This window comes from Lepisma saccharinum, chromosome 6 (genome assembly GCF_977018435.1).
Source record: "Lepisma saccharinum chromosome 6, izLepSacc3.1, whole genome shotgun sequence".
NCBI classification, from domain to species: Eukaryota; Metazoa; Arthropoda; class Insecta; order Zygentoma; family Lepismatidae; genus Lepisma; species Lepisma saccharinum.
Window position 1 is genome coordinate 75,986,252 of NC_139234.1, and position 25,948 is coordinate 76,012,199.

A 25,948-nucleotide genomic window follows, 5' to 3' on the forward strand; every position below is an offset into this window, starting at 1 on the left:
AAAATGGAGTTAAAATTGACTTTCGGACCTCATAGGGTAATGTTAGGTGTCAAAGGGGGCAGGATGCGCAGCTTTTACCGTTAACTTTGAAGTGATGACAATTTATTCTTAGTTTTCACCGTCTAGAACTGGCGGCATCACCCATCTCAATAATCCACCAGGTCATATGAAATCGAAAATAAAGTATTCTTGATAACAATATTATGTCATCTTGACGTCAACCATCGTGCTATAAAAATAGGAGCTGGGGAGGTAAGAGGGAGTGGGGGGATACAGCCAATATAACAATATCACATGCAAAATGTTTCTTTATGGCAAAACGTGATCTATTAGGCGCATCCAGAAAGTAAGTTTCCCACTCGCCCACAGGTGGCAGGCCATGCGTATTGAAACTGGTTTTGTGCATGCGTGAGAGGCAAATGCCCTGACTAGTGAATGTCCTATAAGATGCCTCTCGAAAGTCCTCAGTAGCGTCGTGGCAGCGATGATACATTGCGGCTCATATTCCATCTCCCGCCATGTGCTAGGTTCGTTCGGTGATCAAGTTCTTGAACGCACAAAACATACAGCCGATTGAAATTCATTGGCAGCTGTGCCAGGTGTATGGGCCAGACATCATAAGCAAGCAGATGGTGCGTCATTGGTGCAGGACATTTACTGAAGGCCGGCAAAATGTGCATGACGACGAGCGCAGTGGGCGGTCATCGGCCGTTATGGACGAGCAGGTGCAGCAGTGCATATTGGAGGATCGTTGTGTCACAATCACAGAACTCAGCAGCCATTTCCTGCCGATTTCTCGGTCGTTGTGGCACGACATCGTTACCAAATGCCTCTTGTTCTGGAAATTGTGTGCCCGGTGGGTGCCAAAACAACTGACGCCCAAACACAAAGCGAAACACTTGAGCACGGCGCTGACATTTCTGCAGCGTTACCATGATGATGACGATTTTCTCAACCAGATCATCAACAATAATCTTTGCTGATGATGTTAAAATATATAAAAATATCATAAATGCTGATGACTGTACATTATTACAAGAAGAACTGGATAACTTGCTTCAGTGCTGTGAAATTAATAAAGTCAGCTTGAACTTAAAGAAATGTAAACTTGTATCATTCGCCCACGACAGACACCCTATTCTCTCAAATGTGTGCATTCCTTTTCATCCAAACAATTGTTCATGCATTTAAGACCAGGGGCATGCCAAGTGTCTGAAGGATGCTCGCTGAGCAAGATTTTTGCTCATTGAGCGGACAGATCATTTACTTGATGCTGTGTGCTCATTGATCAAAATATCAATGCCTTTGAATAATCCGTCATAATGGCTGCGTCGAGTGGACAAGATTTCAGTGTTTAAAAAGCTGTTTATTTTTAGCAATAGTTGATAAGGACAAAACTGTCGAATTTTTCAATTCGCACAGCTTTCCAAAACTACGGTTTATATTTATTACATATTTAATATTTATTATTTGGAATAAACAACACTTTAATTTTAATACAGTTACAAAAACTGTTACTTGAACTTCCTCTGTAATTATGCTATATTGCAAGCCGTTGATCATTAATATTTCCTCATTGATCGCCACCCCGCCATTATCATTATCATCATATACAGTTTTCCTCTTCTTTCCCTTTTGCTCACAAGATCGAAACACAAAAATGCTATACTCTGTGGCTGAAACCTGTGGCGAGCAAGGTTCAAGTTTGTTCAGCGATCAAGTGAGCAGCGCTCACCGAGCAACGCCTATTTGGCCATCAAGTAGCTGAGTGATCACGTTGCTCGCTGAGTGCTCAGATACTTGATGTGCCCCAAACTGCTTAGTAGTAATAGTCTGAAGTACATGGTTGGTCTAACTTCTCTCTGGTAATTTACAATGCATTACAGAAAGGAATGTTATTGCTTGCTCTGCTCGCAAGAATTTTTTTGTATCCAAATTATTGCAAACTGAAAACAATTATTAATTTAATACTGCATCACATTCTCTCTTTTATAACATTCTAATTTAGATTGTTCGCAGTTCCCTAGCTACGGCTCTCAACTTTTACAAATTTACGAAAAGTATTTTTATTTGCATAAAATTTGAAATCAAGGATGGCAATTGCCTCTGTGCCCCCCTCCCCCTTGCAGGTACCCTTGGCTGTCTGGATGAAAAGAATAAGAAATGCATGAAAACTAATTCCACCTTGAGAATCATTTTATCCTGGTACTCTTAGATTCTGCTAGCCTTGCTTATTCTTTTTTACTTCCATGTTTGTCCCCATAGACTTGATTTCCGACCACAGTTGGGCGAGGGGTAATGACCCCCTGCCCCCTTGTAGTTGCACCACTGGCTATCGTCCGTTTGCCCCAGAAGCTGCGGTGTCAAAACAAAACTCGAAGTGAACGGCAACTTCATCCTTGTTAAAATCTCCTTCTGCCACTCTATCCCCATCAACGAACTGTAACATTTCTTCGCGACAAAGTCTGAAATGATACTTTACTAAACATGTTACGTGAAGCATATAGAACGTACTAACAGCTAAACTACCCAGCACGATACAACTCGCGTTAAATAATTTCCCAAGCACGACCTGATGATATCCTGAATGCGACTTTGAGAAAAGGGGAACACCAAGTAGGCGGACAATAAAACCGTTTAACAACAATGCCCAAAAACAGAACTCACGGAGCTTTGGGCAAATATCGAAAACACAAACAGGCCACTTAAATCAAAAGAAGAAACAATTCTTAACAAGAATACTGATGAAAGAAGAGACAATGGCCTCTGATCTTCATAGAGACTGCTGACAATAGAGGAAAATATATGCGACTTCTCTTTAATGCTTGGCTGTTGTATAAAGGGTGGGCCATAAGTCACGAAGGGGTTATAACTGTGAATAACTTTTTTATTGATCATTAGTTTCCAATGAGACTTCACTGACTTGAAGACCAAGGATGGGAGATTGTTTACACTTATGTGTGGAATATAATCTCAGGTAGGTGTCCACCATTATGGGCCTCACAGATATGGGCCCTGTGTAGCACATGATGCATGACAGGGGTCAACACTTCTGGTCCGAGTGCCCGTATTTCTGCACGAATATTGTCCTTGAGCTGTTGTAATGTTTGTGGTTTGTTCACATACACTTTGTCCTTCAGAAAGCCCCAAAGAAAATAATCAAGCAGAGTGAGGTCAGGCAAACGGGAGGGCCAGTTGATGTCAGTGTTTCTCGAGATGATGCGATGGCCGAAAATGGTCCTCAGGAGCCCAATTGAGGCACGTGCCGTGTGTGCTGTGGCCCCATCTTGTTGAAACCACATCTCAGGCATGTTCTCCACTGCAGGACGCACAGTAGTGTCAATCATGTTTCGATATCGATCACCATTCACCTACCTGAGCTTCTATTCCACACATAAGTGTAAACAATCTCCCATCCTTGGTCTTCAAGGCTGTGAAATCTCATTGGAAACTAATGATCAATAAAAAAGTTATTCACGGTTATAACCCCTTCGTGACTTTTGGCCCACCCTGTACAATAACCGGTCTCACTACAATACCTAACATTCAGGCACTCAATGTGACTATGATATAGGACACTGTAAGAGTTAATGTTTTTAACGTAGGTTTTGAATAGGGGGTGCCAAGCACCACTTCGCGCTCCCCTGGCACCGCCCCTGCAAAGGACTCTCATCTGTCACATAGTTAACGCTGTGGGGTAATTCCATACAAATAGGGACAAAATAAACAATTTTTGAAAACACATCTAGTGAAATGTTATCTGTATGGGTAAATAGTATACTTTCTATAGTTGTTTGGCAACAGTGTAAAATTCCCCAGCATTCCCTACTTTCCAGATGGCAGCTATGAAAAGTTCCCTGTAAAGTGACTGCTGGTTTCCAACATAATTTCTTTATCAGGTAATGTTTTTTTGTATTTAAATACATAATGATATTTAGTATTTAGGCTTTACCAAGTTAATTGATGGCTAATTTGCTTCAAAATTTAGTGATGTGCTAAATATAATATTTATTCGAAGTTATGTAATTTAGCAGGTTTTTGTAGGTAGACTAGCTTGTAATGTAAGTGACCAAAAAAGAGATAGTTTTTTTCCTGATAATATCAATAAAAATATTTAACTAAAAAATTATTATCTCTTAGTAGGCTGTAAGTGAGTGCTGAAAAAAATTAGCAGCTTACTGCAAGCAACTAATATCTAGTAACAGTAAGCTGAACTTGTGTAACGTAAGTGACCAGTACCATTGCAACTTAAGTGACTATTGTTTTACAAATTAATTGCTGTTGAAAATGATACAATGAGCCATCTACACAGGGTTTAATTTAAGTAATATTAAAAAAATAAGGTCACACTTTTACTTTAGTAGATTATCATGAAATTGTTTTGATAGAAGGTTACTTTTATAATCATGAATGGGCCTCTGGAGTTGAATAAAGTAATGCTGTTGCCTTGTAATAAGAAGGGGTCGGAGTCTTATTTGCTTCAGTTTTAGTGCCAGTGTTTTTAAACCACCGGGCTGCAAAAGGTCCGTTTAAAAGGTTGACGACTAATTTAAATGTAATTTTATATTTGACAGCAAGTCTCAGGGACATCGTTGAGGGGTGGGGGGGGGCACTGCCCCCGGCAAATGTTTCTGCATGTTACTGGAAATTTTAATTTAATGGCAAATATTGCAAAATTGTTCTTCAGTAAATTTTGCTGACAGTTTGAAACACTGCTCCCAAATTTTTCGCGGCATGAACGCCAAAGCAAGACTTGTACTCATTTTCCTACTTTTCTTGCCTGTCGAAAACAGATGCAACGCAGGAGCTGCCGCTAATCATTTTATAGCCCATCCCGTTAAGGGAACTCGGAGATCTTTTGAAAATGCACTTTTCCCCGTGTCAGGTCAAAATTCGGGCCGATTGACTGGTAAGCGGTATCAGATGTCCGTCGGGATAGGGAATCACTCTTTCCGGAACTCTTTGGAAATCATTTTCATTCCTATCTCAGATTACGGAGACAGTCATAGTGTGGTGCGTGTGATAGAAGTTGCAAGATAAAACTTCAGATTGAGGGGATTGCCGCTAACACATGGCTATAATGAAGAATAAGCCACAGCTCATTTATGGAATATAACGAGGTATGTAGTAAATTATTAACAATTATCTACATGCTTTAGATACATTAGCTTTTCAAATTCTAAAGTGCTCTCTGTTATCATTTGTATAATTACTCGAGGAAGATGGCGGAGTGGTTAGCACATTGAATTGAATTGACTTTATTGCTGGGCGAGATTCAGCTGTTGCTGTTCTACCACCTAACACATCGCACTACGATGCTATGGGTCCTGGTTTCGAATCCCGGCCTGGTCATGGATGTTTGTGAGATTCCATTCATCATATCATTGCTCATCCTCATATTCGCAAATTAGCCAAAAGTGGCACAAAAAGCGAAGTAAAATAAAGCAAATCAATCAATCATTACTCACAGATTCGGAAATCTTCTTCCCATGGAGCAGTGTACTGAACGTGTAATTCCATTTCTAGGTTGGTTATTTTTTTGTTGGTATTCGTTAATCGCGGCGGTGAGGATGAGTGATGAACTGAAGAAATGGTGATGGGACAAGCATGATACACCCATGCCTAGCCAGAGTTAGAGCCTGGGACCTCTGGTTTCATAGCGTATTACACTTACACGTCGGAAGCGGAATCCTTTGTAAAAACTGTAAAAGTGGGCTGAATTAAAAGTACCATCGCTGGGTGCATAAAAAGCCACGTTCGGCTCACGTATAAAAATAAAATTATCTAATATCTGTTATATTCAGTGTCATCAAATATTCAGTTCTGCACTCACAAAGAAGATTATTTTTTTATGAATTTATACCATAAACGTATGTAAAATTTGTTATCCAGCATCATCATTCTTGAAGTTCACAACCAGTTGGAAAACAGACAGGTACCTCCCGGAACGGTAGTGGGTAACATGATTGCCTCGAAAGAAAAGGTGCTAGGTTCGATTCTGGTATAAACTATATATGTGAGATGCCCAGCAGAGGATTTATTGGAGTTAAATTCCCATATTACAGATCCATCACCGCATTTGAAACCCCTAGCATGGAAGTGCCAGGATGAAAGAAAGAGGAAGTGAAGTCTGTAGTTCCAATGGTTCAGTTATCTTGGCGCAAGTATACACCGCTCAAGAATATGTCTATGTTACATTATGATAACTGAAATAACAGACAAGACAACATCCATTTCTATAAAATTCTACTCTGAAAACCAACATGGTTATTAACATTGCGTAATGATTACTTATTGTTACACACACACGTGCGCTTGCAGTATCACAGCAAACCATCAATATTATTTATAATAGGGAGTGGTGATTATGGAGGGTGCTCAAGTATCAACCCTTCTTCCACGTATGACACCGTGGACTGCATTTCTGAAGATTAATTTAGGCTCCGATAAGTGGACCCACAGCCAGTTAATCCTTAAACGGGTTCTGTTTTGTCTTGTCCATGTTCCTTCGTAATTTTCCTTTCATCTTATCACCATTCGTCCTCAACGCTGCGATTAATACCAGAGATTTTGAGAACTAGATATTATTGTAGGAATAAAAGGGGAGGATAACAATGAAGCAAAAGCAGCAATTTCCCAGTTCGTCCCTGCAATATGCTTAAATTCACTTTTCTTCTTTTTATTATTATTATTTCATCTTTGAATAAAGCATTTTCTCTATAATCAGTTTCATCAAGCTACTATTTATCATATTTGTTACGAATAACCGAATGTAAATAAAGTGTCGCAAATATAAGAAAATACAATAAAATACCAAAATAATCAAGTCAATATTTGTGCCGCGGGACCCTGTGGCCGAGTGGTTAGCACATCGCACTCCGATGCCAAGGGTCCCGGGTTCGAATCCCGCTCGGGCTTTGTTGTTTGTGAATGTCCATTCATCACTTTCATCATTTCATCACTCATTCCCATCTTCGCAAATTTGCCAGAGGCACAAAACTCGAAGTAAAATAAACTAAATCAGTCAATCAATCAATACTTGTGCCATCAAGTGCCAACGTGTATTTCCATCATTTTGGGTGCCTAGTTGCCTGCCATTTTAAAAGTTTTTAGCGTGTATAAATCTACACCCCTGCTCATTACTCTAAGAAACAATAGCACTATGTGTTTTGTAGCACTGAAGGATGAGATACTCGGAAGGCAGTTTCATCTTGATGTCACAGAAACCCTCCTGCGGTTGTGAACATAAGAGGGTGGAAAAGAGCCCTGTTGATCTCTGGCCCTGAATGCCGACGGGGCGGTCTGTCCGTTTCTTTTCATCTTTCCTCTGTTTTGCCATACCCTAAATGCAAGTGCACAGGGCGGTACGCCGTCAAATTTGTCTCTGTCAGCCTCAACACAAAAGAATCATGAATGTACTCTCTGCAGAAATAGTTTATGATGGGAAATAGGTAGAAAATTTGTTTCACAATTAATATAAATATGCCGCTGTTCAGATTGAACTCGTAACCTAACAAAGAAAGAAAGTGGCAAATGCAAACCCCCATTACCCGCCCCCCGTGACGGAGTGGTTAGCACATCCTGCTACGATACAAGGGGTCCCGAGTTCGAATCATGGTCTGAGCATGGGTGTTTGTGAGTGTGCATTCATCAATTTCATTACTCATCCTGATCTTCGCAATTAGCCAAAAGTGGCAGAAAAGCGAAGTAAAATAAATCAAATCAAGCAACCAAGCAAATCCCCATTACTGGCCTCCTTGATGCCGCAGTGGTAGTGTCATCACTTTGTAATCAAGGGATCCCGGGTTCAATACCCGGTGGAGGCACATAGTGGTTCGGATCTCACTTTAAGCTGTAGGTCCAGTCCCGATTAGCCTTACTGTGCATAAAGTGGGCTTCATACAGCAACTCAATGAAGCTAACCCCCACTAAAATTAGCCAAAATTGCTATTTTTCTGAATACAGTGTTAACCCTCTAGAGTGCATTATCCACTTTTACAATTCTACCAACCTGCCAGAAAAAAATCCTGCACACACTAGTGAGTGGCACGCATGTGTATAGGAGAGTTGATTTTAATTTAACAACTTCTGTCTGTCTGTACCTCATAATCACGTCAATACTTGTGCTGCCAGACCCTGTGGCCGAGTGGCACATACATATTATGTATATATATGTGTGTATATATATATATACACACACACACACATACATAAACGCACACACACACACTCTACATAATGTTGCTTGTTATTGAATTTCCTAATGGTTTGATAAGAGAAATTTCTGATATTTGGGTGGTAAGAAATAAATTTACTGGGCTGTGGTCTCACAAAGGTTGAGAACCACTGCAATAAGCAGCCAAAATACACCACTAGTTGCTCCGTGACTAGGTTTAGCAGCTAATTAACCAAATTATACATGATGTCCTACAAAAACCTGCTAAATTAGATAACTTCCAATAAATATTATATTTAGCACATCCCTAAATGTTGAAGCAAATTAGCCATCAATTAACTTGGTAAATCCTAAATACTAAATATCATTATGTATTCAAATGAAAAAACATTACCTGATAAAGAAATTATCTTGGAAACCAGCAGTCACTTTACAGGGAACTTTTCATATCTGCCATCTGGAAAGTAGGGAATGCTGGGGAATTTTACACTGTTGCCAAACAACTATAGAAAGTATACTATTTACTCACACACATAACATTTCACTTGATGTATTTTCAAAAATTGTTATTTTGTCTCTTTTTGTATGGAATTACCCTGAGATAATTCCACGGTCACTTATGTTTGAGTTTTTTATTACTCACACACTAATACCCTCTTCCTAATTCGGACTGGTAACATAAGTGACTATTATTTTATTTTTTCTCTCTCTTTACACATGAGTATTTTAATACCTGAAAATGGTTTTGAGTTCCAAGACACTATCTAAGTTGACACAAAGTTATGTTTTTCAAATCGTAAAAACAGAACAGGAATAAAATTACAAGTTTTCTTTTCACATATTACTGTCACATTTTATATAACATAAGTGACCATTTTATTTCATCTTTTTTTCATTATACAATGAATAACATTGATCAAATTTGAGTGAGAAAGTTGAATTATAATTTTAATTAAGCTAAGGAAATATTTAAACTGTGGTAAAAGTAGTAAATTATTGTGAAATCACATTTCAAATAATTTTATCTTCTCTGAATGTAACGGAAGTGACTGTGGAATTACACTGTGACGGATCTCCTGCGTAATTGGTGATGGAAGATAATGAAACACCTGTTGTATTCAGCTGATATGAGTCCATGCAATTATGATCTCTCTGGAAAAATGAAAGAACCACTTTGAGGTAAGCATGAAGACATGAGAGAAACCATCAACCTTGTCATAGGGAACACCAACAGAGATGGATGTGCTGACAGTGTACGGCACTCTCCACAGGTGTGGCAGAAGGTGGTGGTCATAGTAAGGTGAGAGACTACGTTTTAACTGGTGTTTTCTCTGCCAATAAAGCCTGGTACGAATTATAACAGTGTTTATACAGAGTACTTTTTATCCAGCACTTGTATAAAGTTCGATGGAAACTGCATGCACTACTCTTTCAAATGATAATGACTTGAGTTTGCAAAATCCGCACCTTCTCCAGATCTATATTTCATCTGTGGATTTGTTTTGCGCAAAATGGAATATGCCAGCCGGGACAAAATTTTCCCTGCTTGTTCTATCCACCTCTTTTCATCTTTCCTGTTGCGGCGCACCCTCATATTTGGTGTCTCAGCTTCTACATGAAGGATCACAGTACCTGTACCCTCTCGAACAGTAGTTTAATACAGGAAATTGGTAGAAGGAAAATGAGAAACTGAAGTTCATTCTGGCAGAAATTTTCTTTTCACAGCAGACTTGTGGTCTCCATTTGAAACTTCAGTTCCTTTTTTCTACACTACATAAACTTATTGTAAATGGAGCTCTAACTCTAATATAGATTTCCATTTTTCTGCTGTCTTCTGTTCTAATGTGATCACGTTTGCACAAGAAATGAATGCTAATAAAAGATTAAATGATATTATATAAATGTTTTGCAGTGGCACATGGTGCACATCCCTGGCATCCCTGTATTGATGTAAAGGAAAACTAATGCTGTTATAATAGTATGTGCATTTGGTGCTCTAGCCTGCCAAATTGTATAATGTAAAACAAATGCATGTATAATGATGGAATTAGCATCCAGCAATGAGAAGTTTGCCAAAACACATTTTTCATGATCTTTGATCTTTAGAAATGTGCATTATCTGTGCCATTTCACAACAGGAAGATATGCCACATATGCAATCAAATGTTATGTTAAGTTTGCCAGCCTACAATAGGCAAAATGGGCTTTATTGAACGTTTGTAGCACCGAAATGATGCACCATATGACAAAAATGTTACTGAGAAAAGTTGTTTGTTTTGATGTCCTATACGTTTCTGTGGTCTGCAGGCACATTTTAAATCCTAAGTATGAAACAGTGCAGAAAAGTTCCTTTGCTGCCTGACTATACACTAGTACAGACAGAATTGTGCCCCAGAAAATATTGTGTACCTTATACACAAGACCCTGATTTTCTAAAATACAGAAATTGAAGTTTGGCATTATTTTAACAAAGGTTTGAAGTTGAATGCCTCATTTTTAATAATAAAACTTCTTTTGTTGCTATAAATACGAGGCGTATTTTTTAAGTAAGTACCGTTTTGATATGTACAAAAAACAAGTAAACTTTTTGTAACAATGTTATTGTTACATGAAAGACCACACTTTTATCTACTTTTCTACATAATTGCCACCAATATTAAGGCACTTATCATATCGAACAACAAGCTTTTGTATTTCGTCGTCATAGAAGTTTGCCGCCTGAGTTGACAGCCACTGCAAAAAGGTCGTTTTGAGGCTATCGTCGTCATCGTGGCGCTGACCTCCGAGATGCTTCTTCAGTTGCAGAAACACATGGTAGCCACTGGGTGCTAGATCGGGGCTGTATGGAGGATGATCAAATTGTTCCCAGCCAAATGATGCGATGAGATCTTGACAAGAAAAGTCAAGCCGCTACCTAAACGTTTGCTTTTGTGCGCCTCAGTTAACGTTTTTGGTACCCATCATGAGCACAATTTTCGATAGTTTAAGCATTCGGTAACAATTTCGTAGATAACACTTGAAACTTCAGGGATCTCCTCTAATAACGAAGAAATCGTGAAGCGTCTGTTCTCTTTAACTTTTTCTTTGAATTTCTGCACCAAATCGACAGTGATCACTGAGGGTTGCCCACTCCGTTCCTCGTCATGAACATTCTTTCAGCCATCTTTGAAAGCTTTTACCCATTTGCGTACCATTCCATCACTCATAATGTTTTGTCCATACACTTCACAAATCTGACTGTGAATTTCAACTGCTTTCACGCCTTTAGCACTAAGAAAACGAATAACAGCACGTATTTCACAGTCGGCGGGATTCTCAATTGGCGGAGGCATTTTAAATATGCAAAAGCAAATGTATACACGATCGATTGTTGCCGCAATGGCGTCTGTGGCTTGCCAACAGATGTAAGTACACAGTGCGCATGCACGGGACACAGACCGCAGCGCTGCAGCGGCGGAATTTCAAAACGGTACTTACTTTAAAAATACGCCTCGTACTTAAGTAAGAAAGTTGTCAAAATACAGAAGTAACTGTTTTGAACGCTTTTTACTGACGATGTAAATTTATTTAAGGTGGTGCACTTTCTAAATGAAAAATTAATTTGAATGTAAAAAAACTAAGCTTATTCTTTTTCAGAAATGTCTTATCGATCCATCGAAGACATTTAAGCCAAGAAATTACGTACTTTTTCCATGACATACATAGCAAAAAAATCAGCATCAAAAGTTGTGTGATTGTACAACTGCTTTTTCATCACTTTGAAACACATTCCCAATTTTTTTCCTCTAGAAAATTGAAACCTCTGACAGTGTTTCTCATAAATCTCAATCAGTAAGGCACTAGCCTTCTTGGCTGTAACAATGCCATTGAAATCAGAAGTGTACGGAACTGACTGTACAATTAGGAACATGGTCCATCACATTTTTAGGTGATGACCTTGTCTTTGTGATTAGAATACTTGGTTTTCCCTGTACCCATAGACTTCAGACATACAACACATTAATTATTTCATTGATGACTTTAGCATGTCAGAACTTCCATTCATTGTCTCATCAATGGATTCAATGCTGAATCCATTGCAGTCCACCTCTTCCACCAGGGGTGCCCACAGGGGGTATTATGGTGCAGGCTGCACCATCGAGAATTGCGGGGGGGGTTTCCCCCTTAAAATAATATAAAATTCAACATTTATGAAGAAAAGAAAGTGTTTAAGGGTATTATCGAAGGTGGGTGGGAGAGAAATATCCCACTTACATATTAGGCCTTAATTGACACGTGGGTTCGGGGGGGGGGGGGGATTCTGAATTAAACGTTGGGGTACAGTATCGAACTCTACGCCTTAGATTATGGCAGGTATTGAGCATTGAATTGAGGGGGGTATCCATTTCTCGTGTATTACTATTGTCTTAGACTGTTGCGGAAATTTTGGGGTGGAGACAGAAGTAATTTTTTTAAGGAAGCAATATCCGCTCTTCAATATCAACAGTATGTCTAAAATTGGCATGGAAATTTTGGTGGTAGGATTGAGTATTAAATTTAAAGGGGGAAATAGGAACATCTTGATAAAGTGCTAAATCTTAGATTGTCAAGGGATTTCTGTAGTTGGGAGAGAGTTCGTACATTAAATTTTGGAAACTGTATTTAGCGATATTATATCCACACGTTTTTGACCCCGAACGTGCCAAATAAGAAATGGAAAAGAATAAATATCTCGGGGATCCTAAGAAAGTATTGACACCTCATTAAATTAATATTCTTGGAAGCCTGGAGAGAAATGGATGTAAAAATTTTGTTGCTCGTTTCGCTCAACGATGTGTTGCAAGATTGAGTGTTTGGCACTTTACTGAAGTGAATGTGAAGTTTTATACTATAGCTGCATTACAAGACATAAGCGATATTATTGATATTCATTAATGACATCCCTTCTTAAAAACACAATGCTTAGTATTGGTATACTGCTTAATTTAAAGCAGGTGCATCATTTGGAACAAAATATATCGAATATGCATTTCTAACTTCTTGTCACAGGAAAATTGTTATTTACAAGGTTAATCGTGCACTGAAGATAAATCCATGTAATTATTGTTATATGGGGGTACTAACATAATTATTTACCCCAAGAAAATGGGGGAGGGGTTGAGTTCTTTGAAAGAGGAACTATAGTATATTATCGCCCTGAGCTTAAAAATTTCTAGCTAGAGTTCTGTAATGTCTCATGAAAACAACAATTGAATCGGCCATATGGCTAGAGCATGTGATTTGGTTATCCAAAGTTAAATTTTCTATCTTCATCTTAAGTTGTGTAACAATTTGTGTTAAATACTCAAATTGTGAGTTTTATAAACCCACTCACAAACATTATTTATATGCATATTTACATAATTTAACTTACGTACTACATTTAACCAATCAATGTGCAAGCTTTTAAGTTTTTTTGAAAATCGAAGAATTAAAAAGTATGGACAGTTTAACATGGTATTTCATTCAAATAGACATCAATTATTATGTATTCATTCAAACTATTTTGGGGGGATTATGATGAATGATTTTAGTGGCGGTCTTGAGTGATGGCCACCCCTGTTTAGGGAGGAGGGGCAGATCAAGTATAGTGTTCAGTAAAGCTAAGAAGAGAGTTACTTTTGGTAGACACGCTGTCATAATTAAATACTTCGTGGGATTACGATATGGTTTGAGGGCGCGAATGATATGATTTGTGGGGGGAGGAGATACATGATATGATTTTGGGGTGATGCACCATTGGCCTTGGGGGGGGGGGGACACCCCTGTCTTCCACAACTGATAAATGTGGTGGATTTTAGGAATTGTTGTTAATTGTAGTTTGCTATAATGGCATCTTCCATGAGTATGCTCTAGGTTGTGTGATTTTATGACTTCCATACAGTATATACATGTTCTTTCATACTTTGTTTCATACTTGTTTCGTCTAATCGTCATGCTTCATCATTGTCCTGATTTGTTTTTTAAAAAAGTTATAGAGGAGTGGCCTATAATAAGTAAATACAAAACACGTTAATCTTCAATTTTGATCTATTTCTGTAACGAAAATTAACAATAACTTAAGGAGGAGACAGAAAAATAATGGAAAAGACATACATGATGTAAATATTATGGCTGTGCCGATACCACTTTGAACTGATATGGATACTTGAAAGTTGAAATAATTAACATTTGTTCAAAATATTGATCAATATTGGTGTGGAATTATTCTTCTCCACTTATGCTGCATCAATTTACCAAGAAATGTGTTTATAATATTCAAGAATTACATCAGAATATTAAAAGATATGTTATGTAATCACAAAATATGTTTTTTTTGGTGCAAAATAAATACAGGGTGTCTACCAGTCATGAATGTCAAGAAAAAGTCAAGAAATTATGCTTGTGCATAACAATTTTGCTATTTTTTACATTATAGGGAATTTACATTGGATTTACTCGGATTTGATAAAATTTGATATATGGAAATCTAAAATTGTATTGAGTTGTGGTTAAGATTTGTTCATTTTGTTTCTTAAGAATTACATTCTTGTATGCATTTCCAACTATACCTAAGAAGGGGGCGATTAAATAAATGTTGAGAAAAAGGATAGAAAGGTCAAGAAAAAGTCATGAAAAGTCAAGAATTTTGGATTTGTTACACTAGTGTCCAAGACTTAAGCATAATGACCATTCGAGGATAGAGGACCCGAAAAACGTAAAGAAACCGCACCAAAGGGAGCCAACATACCACACATACACCACATGGAACAGGCCACATATGCAAGATACCATGGTAGCCGACATCACACACCACAAATGCAAAAAATTGACCAAAACACATACCAGAAAAACACTGTGAAATGCACTAGAGGCACAGAAAACAGGTTAATATGGGTTTATGGTCACCCCGAACAGCCACACATGACTGGCACCGACGCTCCATGCTGAAGATCAGAAGCTCTTGGGGAAGCTGATTCCACTCCTCCTGAAGAGCAGTGCAGAGCTCCGGCTTCGTCCTGGGGGATGGCTGGCAGGCTTCCAATGTCTCCCCAATATGTCCCAGGCATGTTCAATAGGGTTAAGGTGGAGATTGCGCTGGCCACTCAATTCGTTGAATGTCTTCAGTCGCTAGATAGTCATCCACCAGTTTGGCTCGACGAGGACGGGCATTGTCATCCATGAACCGAAACTGTGGGCCGACTGCGCTCCTAAAAAGTCGAACATGGGTATGAAGAACCTCGTCCCGGTAGCACTGGCCAGTGACGGATCCAGCATCGAACACGTGCAGGTCCGTACAACCATTCACCATAATGCCTGTCCAGACCAGTACCCCACTACCACCATACCGATCCCTTTCCACAATGTTAATGAGATGAAAGCAGGTTCCCTGTTTGCACCAGATCAGTGTGTGATGGGAATCATTCTGGGCACTGTATCGGGATTCATCCATGAACAATACATGGCTCCATTCATTGCGGGTCCAATGGCAATGTTCTCTACACCACAGTAAACAAGCCCTTTTGTGCGCTGCGGTCAGTGGAACACATGTTACTGGTCGTCGGGCATACAAACCACTGGCACCCAGTCTCCGGTATACACTTTGGCGTGAAACTCTCACCACTGAGGCGACTGCAAGCTTCGCTGACAGTTGCCATGCAGGCATGGTCCGGTTCCAACGCACAGTCATGGTCAGATATCGATCCTGTCGTGGAGTTGTCACACGTGGACAACCTCCACCGGGTCTACGGCTGACGTCTCACGTGTCCAGAAACTGTTTCCACAACCTGGACACAACACTTTGTGGCACATTGAGGGCTCGTGCTACTGCTGTCTGGGTGTCACCTCGTTCCAGGCGCCGATGATCCGACCCTTGGAAAATGCGTCCAAATTATGTCTTTCTGCCATATTTCTGCTGTCTCTTGCCACATTCACCTTCCGTTCACTACAACACACGTACACAGATTGCACGCATTTTGGCTCCAAGCACTAGTGTTCGCTTTCCTCCCATAGAGGGCCAGGATAATGCTGTCAATGCTCTGTTCAATGCGCCTCATCAACAATATGCGTCGTCTGCTGCATTTTTTGTGCCTGCAGAACACTCCTCGGCTTTTAAATGCAAATTTTAGCATTATGCTTAAGTTTTGGACACTAGTGTATTTTGGTAAATACATGTAAAAGGAAAATTTGAATTTTGCATAATTTCCAGGATAATTAAATGCCACGAAAGTGTCGCATGTCATTTTTGCGGACCTCGTGAAAGAGCAATATGAGGAGAAAGTATCAGCTGGTATCGGTAGATGAATTCCAACGATACTTTCAGATACCGATACCTCCGATACTGATACATCGGCATCTACTCAGCCCTAGTAAACATGGCTTCTGAAGAGTGGTCATTATCTCTGCAGGATGATGTGATGAACTCCTATGATTCTGCTTGCTTTTACGTGACCTGCAGCTCGCGACACTTAGCAAAGCTACGCGGAACGCTTGCTGTAGCACTGGAGATGAGACTAACACCTTCCGACTTTGCCTGCTATCACGACAGTGATGCGACAGGTGATGACATCAAAGTGATGCTTTCATCACTGAAATGCAATGAAATTACGAATGTTCTGATTTATGATTAAGTTGATGGAATGCCATAGTCGTTTGGTGCATATTGCTGAACCTAACCTGCATACTCTGATGTTTCTTTCTAGGCTTGAAATATGAACTACCGTGATGGCAGTGCATCTACATATCAAGGACATTGAGTTGATTTTTGACTCCCTAAAAATAGAAGTGAAGTGATACATGTGGACTACATACAGCTGACATAATGAAGACCCTTTCAAGAGAAGCTCCTTTAGAGAATTAAATCAGAATATCAGGCACACTAATTGAATTGTGGATGCTTGATTGAATATTTTGTGCATCATAATCAATGACATCTGTGTAAACAGTAGGAAAAAGTGTCAATATGGAACTCTAGCAAACATTTTAAATCTAGTTTTTTGAAAAATTTAGAAAATTACCTCATCAAGCAGTTTACGCTTGTTAACAGTGCTTTATGTGTATTATAGATAAATCACTCTTCAGCATCTAGTAGTTTACACCTCTGTAAATATCTCTCTGGATCTGGTGAGTATTCTTAACTTTTTTTTTTTTTAATGAAAAGGGACGTTTAAAATATACCTTGTAGTAAAAATTTCAGTTAAAATTGTAAGCTTGATCAGTGCTTGAACCTAGGTCTAGCATACCATGAAAAACAGCTACCAAACCAGCCCTGGTTTTACCTGATTTTTGGCTTCCTCTGTTTTACCTGTGTGGAATTGTCTGTCAGTGGATACCACAATGGGTATGTCCTAGCATAAAACTGTATATTATCTTATGATTTGGAAGACAAAGGATATTTGCTGCTTATAAATTATAGCAAGAGACAGGACACTGTTAACATCAGAGTTTCGAAGCAACTGATCCTATTGTGATGATATTGACGGACAATTCCACACAGGTGAAACAGTGCAAGTGAAAAATCATGTGAAATGAGCAATGGCATGGTATGCCAGAGACCCTCGTTTCGGTCCTGCTAGGCTTGCATTTATTTTGCTCAAATTTTTATTCAGTGCATCTGCTGTGTGTACCAGATTATAAGATTTATGTACCTTACAGTACAGGGTGACTACTCATCGGGAATTGTGCGTGAATTATTGGCTCCGGGAATTATGTATGATTTGCTCTCCATATGCCCTGAGGCATGTTTTTCACAGTTTAGATTTTACTTTTATTGAGGAAGGTAAAGAAAGATTGTGGAAAATAAAATATCTCTCAATCCGTTTACTTTGTTAGTGTCCGGGAAGGTTTGCAAGATAAGATATCTTGAAGTTTAATACTGTAGGCCCAGTCAGCTTATCTGTGCATCACGTGGACTTAAAACAAAAAAAAAACTCAGATTTTGATGGCATTTATATGTTCTGTTGTAAAATCAAAGTACAGGAAGGGGTCCCGGGTTCCATACCCGGTGGAGGCACATGGCACAGTGGTTCGGATCCCACTTTAAACTGTAGGTCCAGTCCAGATTAGCCTTACTGTGCATAAAGTGGTCTTAAAACACCAACCCAATCAATGAAAGTACAGTGCATTGTGTAAACAATTAATTCAAGAACCACTCTTAGAGCAGGGTTTTTCAAACTGTTTTTCCCTGGGGGTATCACAAATATTGGGCCTGGATGTTGTGGGCGTAATAAAACTCATGATGTACTGTGAAATACAAATGCATAAATAATACTTCAGATTTCAGTGTACCTATTTGCCTTCATATTGTAATACAAAGTATATTACACAAGAAAAAACATCTGATCTCACAACTATCTAATACATCATCCAGCCCAGCCTCCCCTATAATGTAGTGCATGAGGTCTCAGATTCGATGCACTGATGAAGACACATTGAACAGTGGTTCTGATCCAATTTTAAACTGGAGAGCCAGTCCCAAATAGCCTGTATAAACATAACGAAGACTTAGAACACAAATGTTGTTCCTCATTTTGGAATCAAGGGTACCAAGGTCTGATCTCTGGTGCAGGCACATTGAACAGTGGTGCAGTCTACAGAAGATAGATTAATGTTACCCAACAGAAAAATGAATGTCAGTGGCTGAGATGCCTTGGTGGCTAAGGGGTTAAGATGTCAAGTTTGGGTATTAGCACAAAAGGTTCAAAGTTTGAGCCCTGGCCAACTTAATCTATTCATCATTTAACCTCATGTCGCTTAGGTAAACGTGGCAGAGAAGTCTATTAGCAAAATATAAATTCAATCTCAGTACATTGTTGCATACCTGCAGGATATATTTTTTATTTGTTTGAATTGGATCGGTGTTTTAAGTACACTTTAATCAGGACTGGACCTACAGTTTAAAGTGGGATCCGAACCACTGTGCAATGTGGCTTCACCTGACACCCCTTGATTAACACATTGTGCATATGCATTTTTGCTGTTTGTTGAATTCACTGTCATTATTATTCTGAATAAATATACTTTACAGACTTTTGAGAATGGCAGCTGTGCAACAACAGACAACTCAACTAGAATTTCATCAAGCCATGGCAGACTTTAAGACGATGTTTCCTGAAATGGATGATGATGTTATAGAGGTAAATAATAACATTTTTAATTCTCTCCCCCCCCCCCTTTTGATCTTGTTCTTGAGTTGTTTTCAATTTTTCTTTATTTGAACATCTGTGCTCACTCATATGTTTTATTCTCACAATATTTAACATTCTTGCGATATTATATGCTGATTCATTGTGTACAATGCTTAGGGAGCTTACAGTTTCAATAATAATAAGTGCCATCATCTGTGGTGGAGTGGTGGTAGAAATTCTTTATGAAGCCCGAGGTCCCAGGTTCAAACAATGCTCAAACATGGATGTATCAAGATATTTATTCCATTGTCACAATTAACCCAAGATGAGATAAAGAGTGTAAAATAACAAATAGATAAGAGGAAAATTTTATAATAATAAACATAACACAAATTACATGTACAAGCACTGTGCTTCTATTCTGGAAAACATTAAGCACTTCTCATGGTTCTTTTGTTGGACTGGTATTTGCTAAGAAAGGAAATACAGACCCAGGTAGCACAGACAGCTTGCTGCAAGCATGAAGCAAGGTTACCATGGCAAACTAAGTAGCTAGCAGCATTAAGCAATCTAGTTACCAGAAGTGGAAGTTGCAGCAGCTGTAATCTTACAGAATGCAATGCTCGAAGTAAGCCATAATGTGTATTTTCATCTAAATTTCTTTATATATCTGTATAAACAATAAACATGGCTGTAATGTACATCCTATATAAGCATAACAGCCAAACTAAAAAGAATTGGAGCTAATTAACATCAAACACCCATGTTTGTAACTTCACAGTTTCTCTTTCCAGCTGATAAAACTTTACCTGCTCCCACCAAAATAGGCAACCGTTAGGCTGGAGAATTCAATAAACTAACCAATCTCTAACTATATGCTGGTAATATATTTCTCTTTGCAGTACTTAGCTCCTGATTATATAGTATGGGATAAAAATTTTTATCAATGGAGTTCCACTTTTATTCATCACATTTCATTTTCTGATCTTCCTTGCAACTTCAATATTCACACATCTTTCGAAAGATAATAAAACACATTTTTTTCACTAATTACAATCAAAGTTATCCTTATTTGTGTTACTAAAACTTATGTTTGTTTTATATTTGAGTTGCACTGCCATCTAGTGTACGCTGCAGGAAATATAAGCTTTGGTGTTTTATTCGCATTGGAATTCATTGTAGTGTATTTCGGTTTTATTTCATTTTGTCAATATTGTTTATGTTTAATAAGTTTCTCTATTGTTATATTAAATGGGTGTGTCTATTGTTTTATTTTTTTTAAAAAAATTCATCCAATCACGCTAGGTATCCCATACATCAAGCTTACGTCAAGCTTGCTTTGACAAGCTATAAGGAAGCTATCGTAAGCTTGCCACAAGCTTATGTGCTATCTGGGGAGTGATTCAAAAGTCTCTTGAAACCCCTATAAAATGTAAAGGAGTTAGGCAGGGTACAAATGGTCATGTTAGAAATAAGTTTGAACTAGGGGAAACAATATTGTGTTCCAAGCGGATGTCCACCATTTTGAATACAATTCAATATTTTTAAATGGGAAGGGGGTGATGTGATATATCCAATCAGGCTAACATTTCACAAGAAATGCATTGTGGTCAGATGACAATTATCACATATTCTGTGTATTAACTTCCCCATGAACAAAAACATTAGCTTCGTCACTGTGAGGGACTTTTCATTCCAATTGAAACATCACACTATAAGGGGGGAAGTTTTTTGTACTTTAACTTTGTGAGTTCTTTTCTCTTTTACGTTATACTGTATTATTGATGGTTTGGTTGGTTTTACTTAGTTGAAAGAGATTCCTCTAAAACTAACCAAAAAGAACACTTAGTCAGACAGAGAAAAGAAAGAGAGCCACGCTGTACGCGGCCACACGCAGACCCTATTCCACGTGTGGTGTTCCGTATAACAACAGGTATCCCTTGAGAGACCTGTTAAGCAACAGACAAACTTTTAGCCTAAATTTCAGAAACTGTAGCTAGAGGAGGCTTTGGTAGTCTTATGATTCACTGCAGTGATAACAGGTCAGGCACCTTTGAACGACTCATTTATTCACAAAGAACACTGCGTGTGGCATAGCCACCACCAAACATGAACATTCACTGTACATAAAACACACAAGAGATAAACAAAAGGAATCTGTACTTACATATCAGCCTATTGGACATTATATCTTTCATACCTGGGGGCCACACACACTATTTCACACTCAATAGCCACATCCCGACACCTGGCCATTTTTGGGGTATACACCACTAAAAATTAGGTCGTACTTCCTTGAAGTGATAAAGGCAGTTGGGGAGTGATGGGTGAGCTTTCCTGGCTTTTCTTGTATGGATGGCTGAAAACAACATGGATATTGACTGATGTTCCATGGATGCTGTTATGGCGTCAGTTTTGCCGACCATGCGGTCCGGACTTTCACTTTTGATGAGGGACACAGAACTCTGTACATTGCCGAAATTTGCACTTTGATTCTCAGATGCTGTCTGGGACACAATATCCCACTTGGTCACACGCTTAGGTCCATATTTACTATATCTGGACCTTAGATCCCTGTTTCCCTTGTGAATCCTTTGTTAACGGCACACGCAGCCATTAACGCACTGAATTTTGCCAGCAACTTCACCTCTGACCTGCTCTCAGGTGGGTCTGGAATACAAGTGAGCTTGAGCGGCAAGCTCAAATCATAATAGGCCATCATCTGTTTGCGCCCTGTGTGACGTCACAGCCTTGAAAGCTTCTCATTTGCTTGCTGTGGTCACCTGACACTTTTTTCTTGTCTGTGGAGGTTCCAATTCCTACCACCAGATGGCAGAGTTATCAATTGATTGAAAAGTGTAAACGAAGGTGTTTTTTCACCTGTTCTGGCTTAATTATGCCATATAACTGCAAATGAGTTTACTTTTCATAAAATAGGCATTATTTTACCTATGGATAAATGTTATCTTTGGTTTTTAATAAAAGATAAGGGAATTAACAAATATGTGACCCTCCCCCCAAAAACTTTACCAAGTACTAAAATTAAATAATGATAATGGACTTTTTAGCGTTTGTTCTACTATAGTCGATCCTATGAACTTGGAAGACACGGATGATTATATTGGCATCACACTCCTTTGAAGGGCAATACCAAAGAAGATTTATGCACACTACTACTAATGAAAATATGCATAAAATATTAATCAGGAACATCCTTTTCTTCTTATTCAATAAATATTCAATTCGTTATCTATTTGACTTTAATTTCCTTGTTTTAATAAAAATCTTAAGTACATGCAAACTAGATAATAGAATATGCTGTTATATTTATATCCTTATACCACATTTTTAAGTATTCATGTAATAATAAAAATGCAAGATTAATAAATGTACATATTTTAATTAATATTTAATTTAATTGTTTTAATTTAAACATTATTATTATTTCTGTGGCTCTTGGTTCGCATACCCCCCCCCTCAAATATATTCCTGGATACGTGCCTGATACGCAGTATATTTTCCTAATAGATACGCAGCCACTAGAATTAAATCTTTTATATATTAAGCACGGGACAAACTAATTGGTAATCTATCAGTATTGTTGGATATAGGTATATCAGGCATATCATTGTATCACTTTACTACAAAGAATATTAATAAATTGGCTAAAGTAATCTAAAATCCATGATGCAATAGTCCCTAGACGGCATGGCCTGCCAACTGACTTTTCATTGGCTGATGCGTGGTCAGACACTGTTTTCTGACTTTCAAGACTAGTCTGTCATTACTACTTTTAAGTAGCTAACCAATTCTCCTCACGATGTTTAAATATTTTGTATCTTCCACCAGGGATCACACTCTTGACCATTTGCACCAAAGGTACTACTTGTGAGCTACCAATAAATTTAGTGGCCCAGTATATCTACAAATTTCCTGTAGTTTAGTACCAAATACTGCCATAGTGTTATTTATTTATTTATTTACTTCAGCAGAGAAATTATCTCCTTTTACAGAAGGTAGCCAATAAAAATACAAATAAAAATACAAGAGAAACACATAATATAATACAGTGAGACATAACACAGGTAGAACACATACACAAATATAATGTAATATAAATTACTAAACTATACTATAGAATCATATAACACCCAATTAGCAATTTAGAAGTGCTTCACCCAAAACAATACAGAACAAGATAAGAAAAAAAACACGTCATTTTTATTCACGTGCAGTGATATATTGCTAAGTATAACACTAACTCTTATAATTTATGTTGTAAACACTTGTCTTAATATTTTTTTTGTACTCATTGATTGAGATACTAAAATCAAGATTAGATTGCAATATAGATATTTTGTTGTACGCAAAGGACATTCTAAATAATGGCGAATTCTTGAATCTTTCTGTTTTAGGAATATCATAAGACATCAATTGCCACAGCCTTAAGCCACATTTCTTTGCATTGAAACATATCTTTTGGAGAAAAGTAGGGTTATCTATGATGCCATTCATTGTTTTGTTATTTCCCTTCTATTAATAAGACTTCATAATTAAACTCATTAAGTAGGTCATTGTATGATAAGTTATTATAGTGTGATGGTACATTATACTTTTTGTAATACAAATATCTTAAAAATCGTTTTTGAATTCTTTCAATTACCAACTCCTGGGATTTATAATATGTAAACCAAACATTAGAACCATATTCAAGCTTACTTCTAACTAATGCATTATACAAGAGAGAAATACTGTCTACATTAGTTAGATTCCTCGTATTTCTTATAAGAAAACCTAATGATCTAAATGCATTGTTTACCATGTATGATACATGTTTGTTAAACATCATATTACGATCCATAATAATGCCTAGGTCCTTAATAAAATTTACTCTTTCAAGCTCTTCTCCACACATAAAATAGGAGATTTTAGAGGTATTTATTTTACTTGATAACTCCATAAAAGAACACTTCTTGATATTAAAATTAAGGTCATACACCATATCTAAATCTCTTTGAAGTTTCCTAATGTCTCCATCATTATTAATTTGTTTATAAATCTTTATGTCATCAGCATACATGAGACATTTAGAATATTCAATTTGTAATGGTAGATCATTTATAAACAATACAGAAAGTAGTGGACCAAGATTCGATCCTTGTGGTACACCTGACTTCACAATATATTCAAACGACTTCGATTGTCTATAGGTTACATATTGTTTTCGACCATTAAGATATGAGGCCATGAGAGCAAGAAAATCACTAGTCAACCCGAAACTTGAAAGTTTGCGTAATAAAATATTGTGATTAATTGAATCAAAAGCCTTAGCAAAATCAAGATAGATCGTATGTATAGGTAATCGATTTTGAAATGCTGCATGAACATCTTGAACAAAATTAATTAAATAAGTTATAATTTTTATGTTTATAAACACACAATTCATAATCTATTTTTGTAAAGATAATGTCTACACACGCAGTTTCTTGTGCAGAGCAAAACCCATTGCTCTCATCTAGTTACATAACATTAGTTAATGAACTTAATGTGCCATTCAGGTTCTTCAACGAACATCTGAAATTTTATATCAAATTGGGAGAATGTAGGTACAGTGGAACCCCAATTTTATGTTTCTGGATTTTACATTTTCCCACTGTATACATTCTATATTGATGGTCCCAAGACAGCAAAATGTTATAAATTTTTCCTTGATTTTACATTTTCCCGAATTTTAAGTTTCTTCAGACTGGTCCGCTGAAAAAATCGAGGTTCCACTGTGTCTCCTTTATTAGTATCGACAAAAATTTCACATTGAATTGTTCATGTTATGTATGGTTGCATAAATTCATTAACTAGGTGAATGCATAGTCAAATTTTGGCACCAAATTTTCCCAATTTTACAAGGTTCGTTCAAAAAGCTCTCACACTTGTCAGTAAGCCACATTTTTAAAAATGCTTATTCCTTTTTTCAGGCTGTTCTTAGGGCTAACCAGGGGGCTGTAGATGCCACCATCGACCAACTGCTGGCGATGAGCACTGACAACGAAAATGAAAAACTACGAAATGAAATAGAACAGCATGAGAAGCAACAGCAGCCACCACTCATTGTGACAACTTCCCCGAGTCTACCAACAATTGAAGAGACAGACTCGTGTACAGATACACCCAGGTAAGACATGATTTTAGTAAGCTGTTGCTAATTTCAAATTAGAAGAGTTCCTCGGACCATTTTCCTGAAAAATTTCACAAAATTGCAACAAGTGACACATGTCACCTGAGTATTTTACTAATTAAATTCAGCCTTGTTTTATATTTCATGGCGCTATGGTGTGAAACATTGCTGTTGATTGGTTTGTTCCCAAGTGACATGTGTGTCTTGTCACTTTGGTCCGAAAACCCCATAATACATAACATTTAAACACCAACACTGATAACTTAGTCACCAACATCGATCGAGTAGCAAAAAAGTCTGATGACAATTCTACAGGGTTTGTTGTATCATTTCCTCCCCTTAGAGGCATTTGAAGTAATTCTTGAAGCTTTCCTTGCGTGATGAAGAAGTTTTCTCGGGTTATCAGCCAGGTGATTTCCAGATAGGCTTCCGAGCTTCACTTCATGCTTCAATCCCTAAAGATGAGAGTGACGTTAG

At 37.9% G+C, this 25,948-nt stretch overlaps 1 protein-coding gene across 4 annotated transcripts in view; it reads left to right on the forward strand.

The window, feature by feature from the left end:
- The window catches only part of LOC145988888 (CUE domain-containing protein 1), a 258,232-nt gene that overhangs the window by 156,926 nt on the left and 75,358 nt on the right, over positions 1-25,948 (forward strand). For 3 of the 4 annotated variants that reach the window (XM_083124172.1, XM_083124174.1, XM_083124171.1), the window contains exons 2-4: positions 16,876-17,296; positions 19,200-19,308; positions 25,272-25,468. In XM_083124172.1, the coding sequence (XP_082980298.1) occupies positions 19,210-19,308; positions 25,272-25,468 (296 nt within the window). In that variant the 5' untranslated portion in view covers positions 16,876-17,296; positions 19,200-19,209. Of the gene's footprint in view, positions 1-9,395; positions 9,477-16,875; positions 17,297-19,199; positions 19,309-25,271; positions 25,469-25,948 lie in introns of those variants that run through there. The other variant, XM_083124173.1, reaches the window with a different exon arrangement.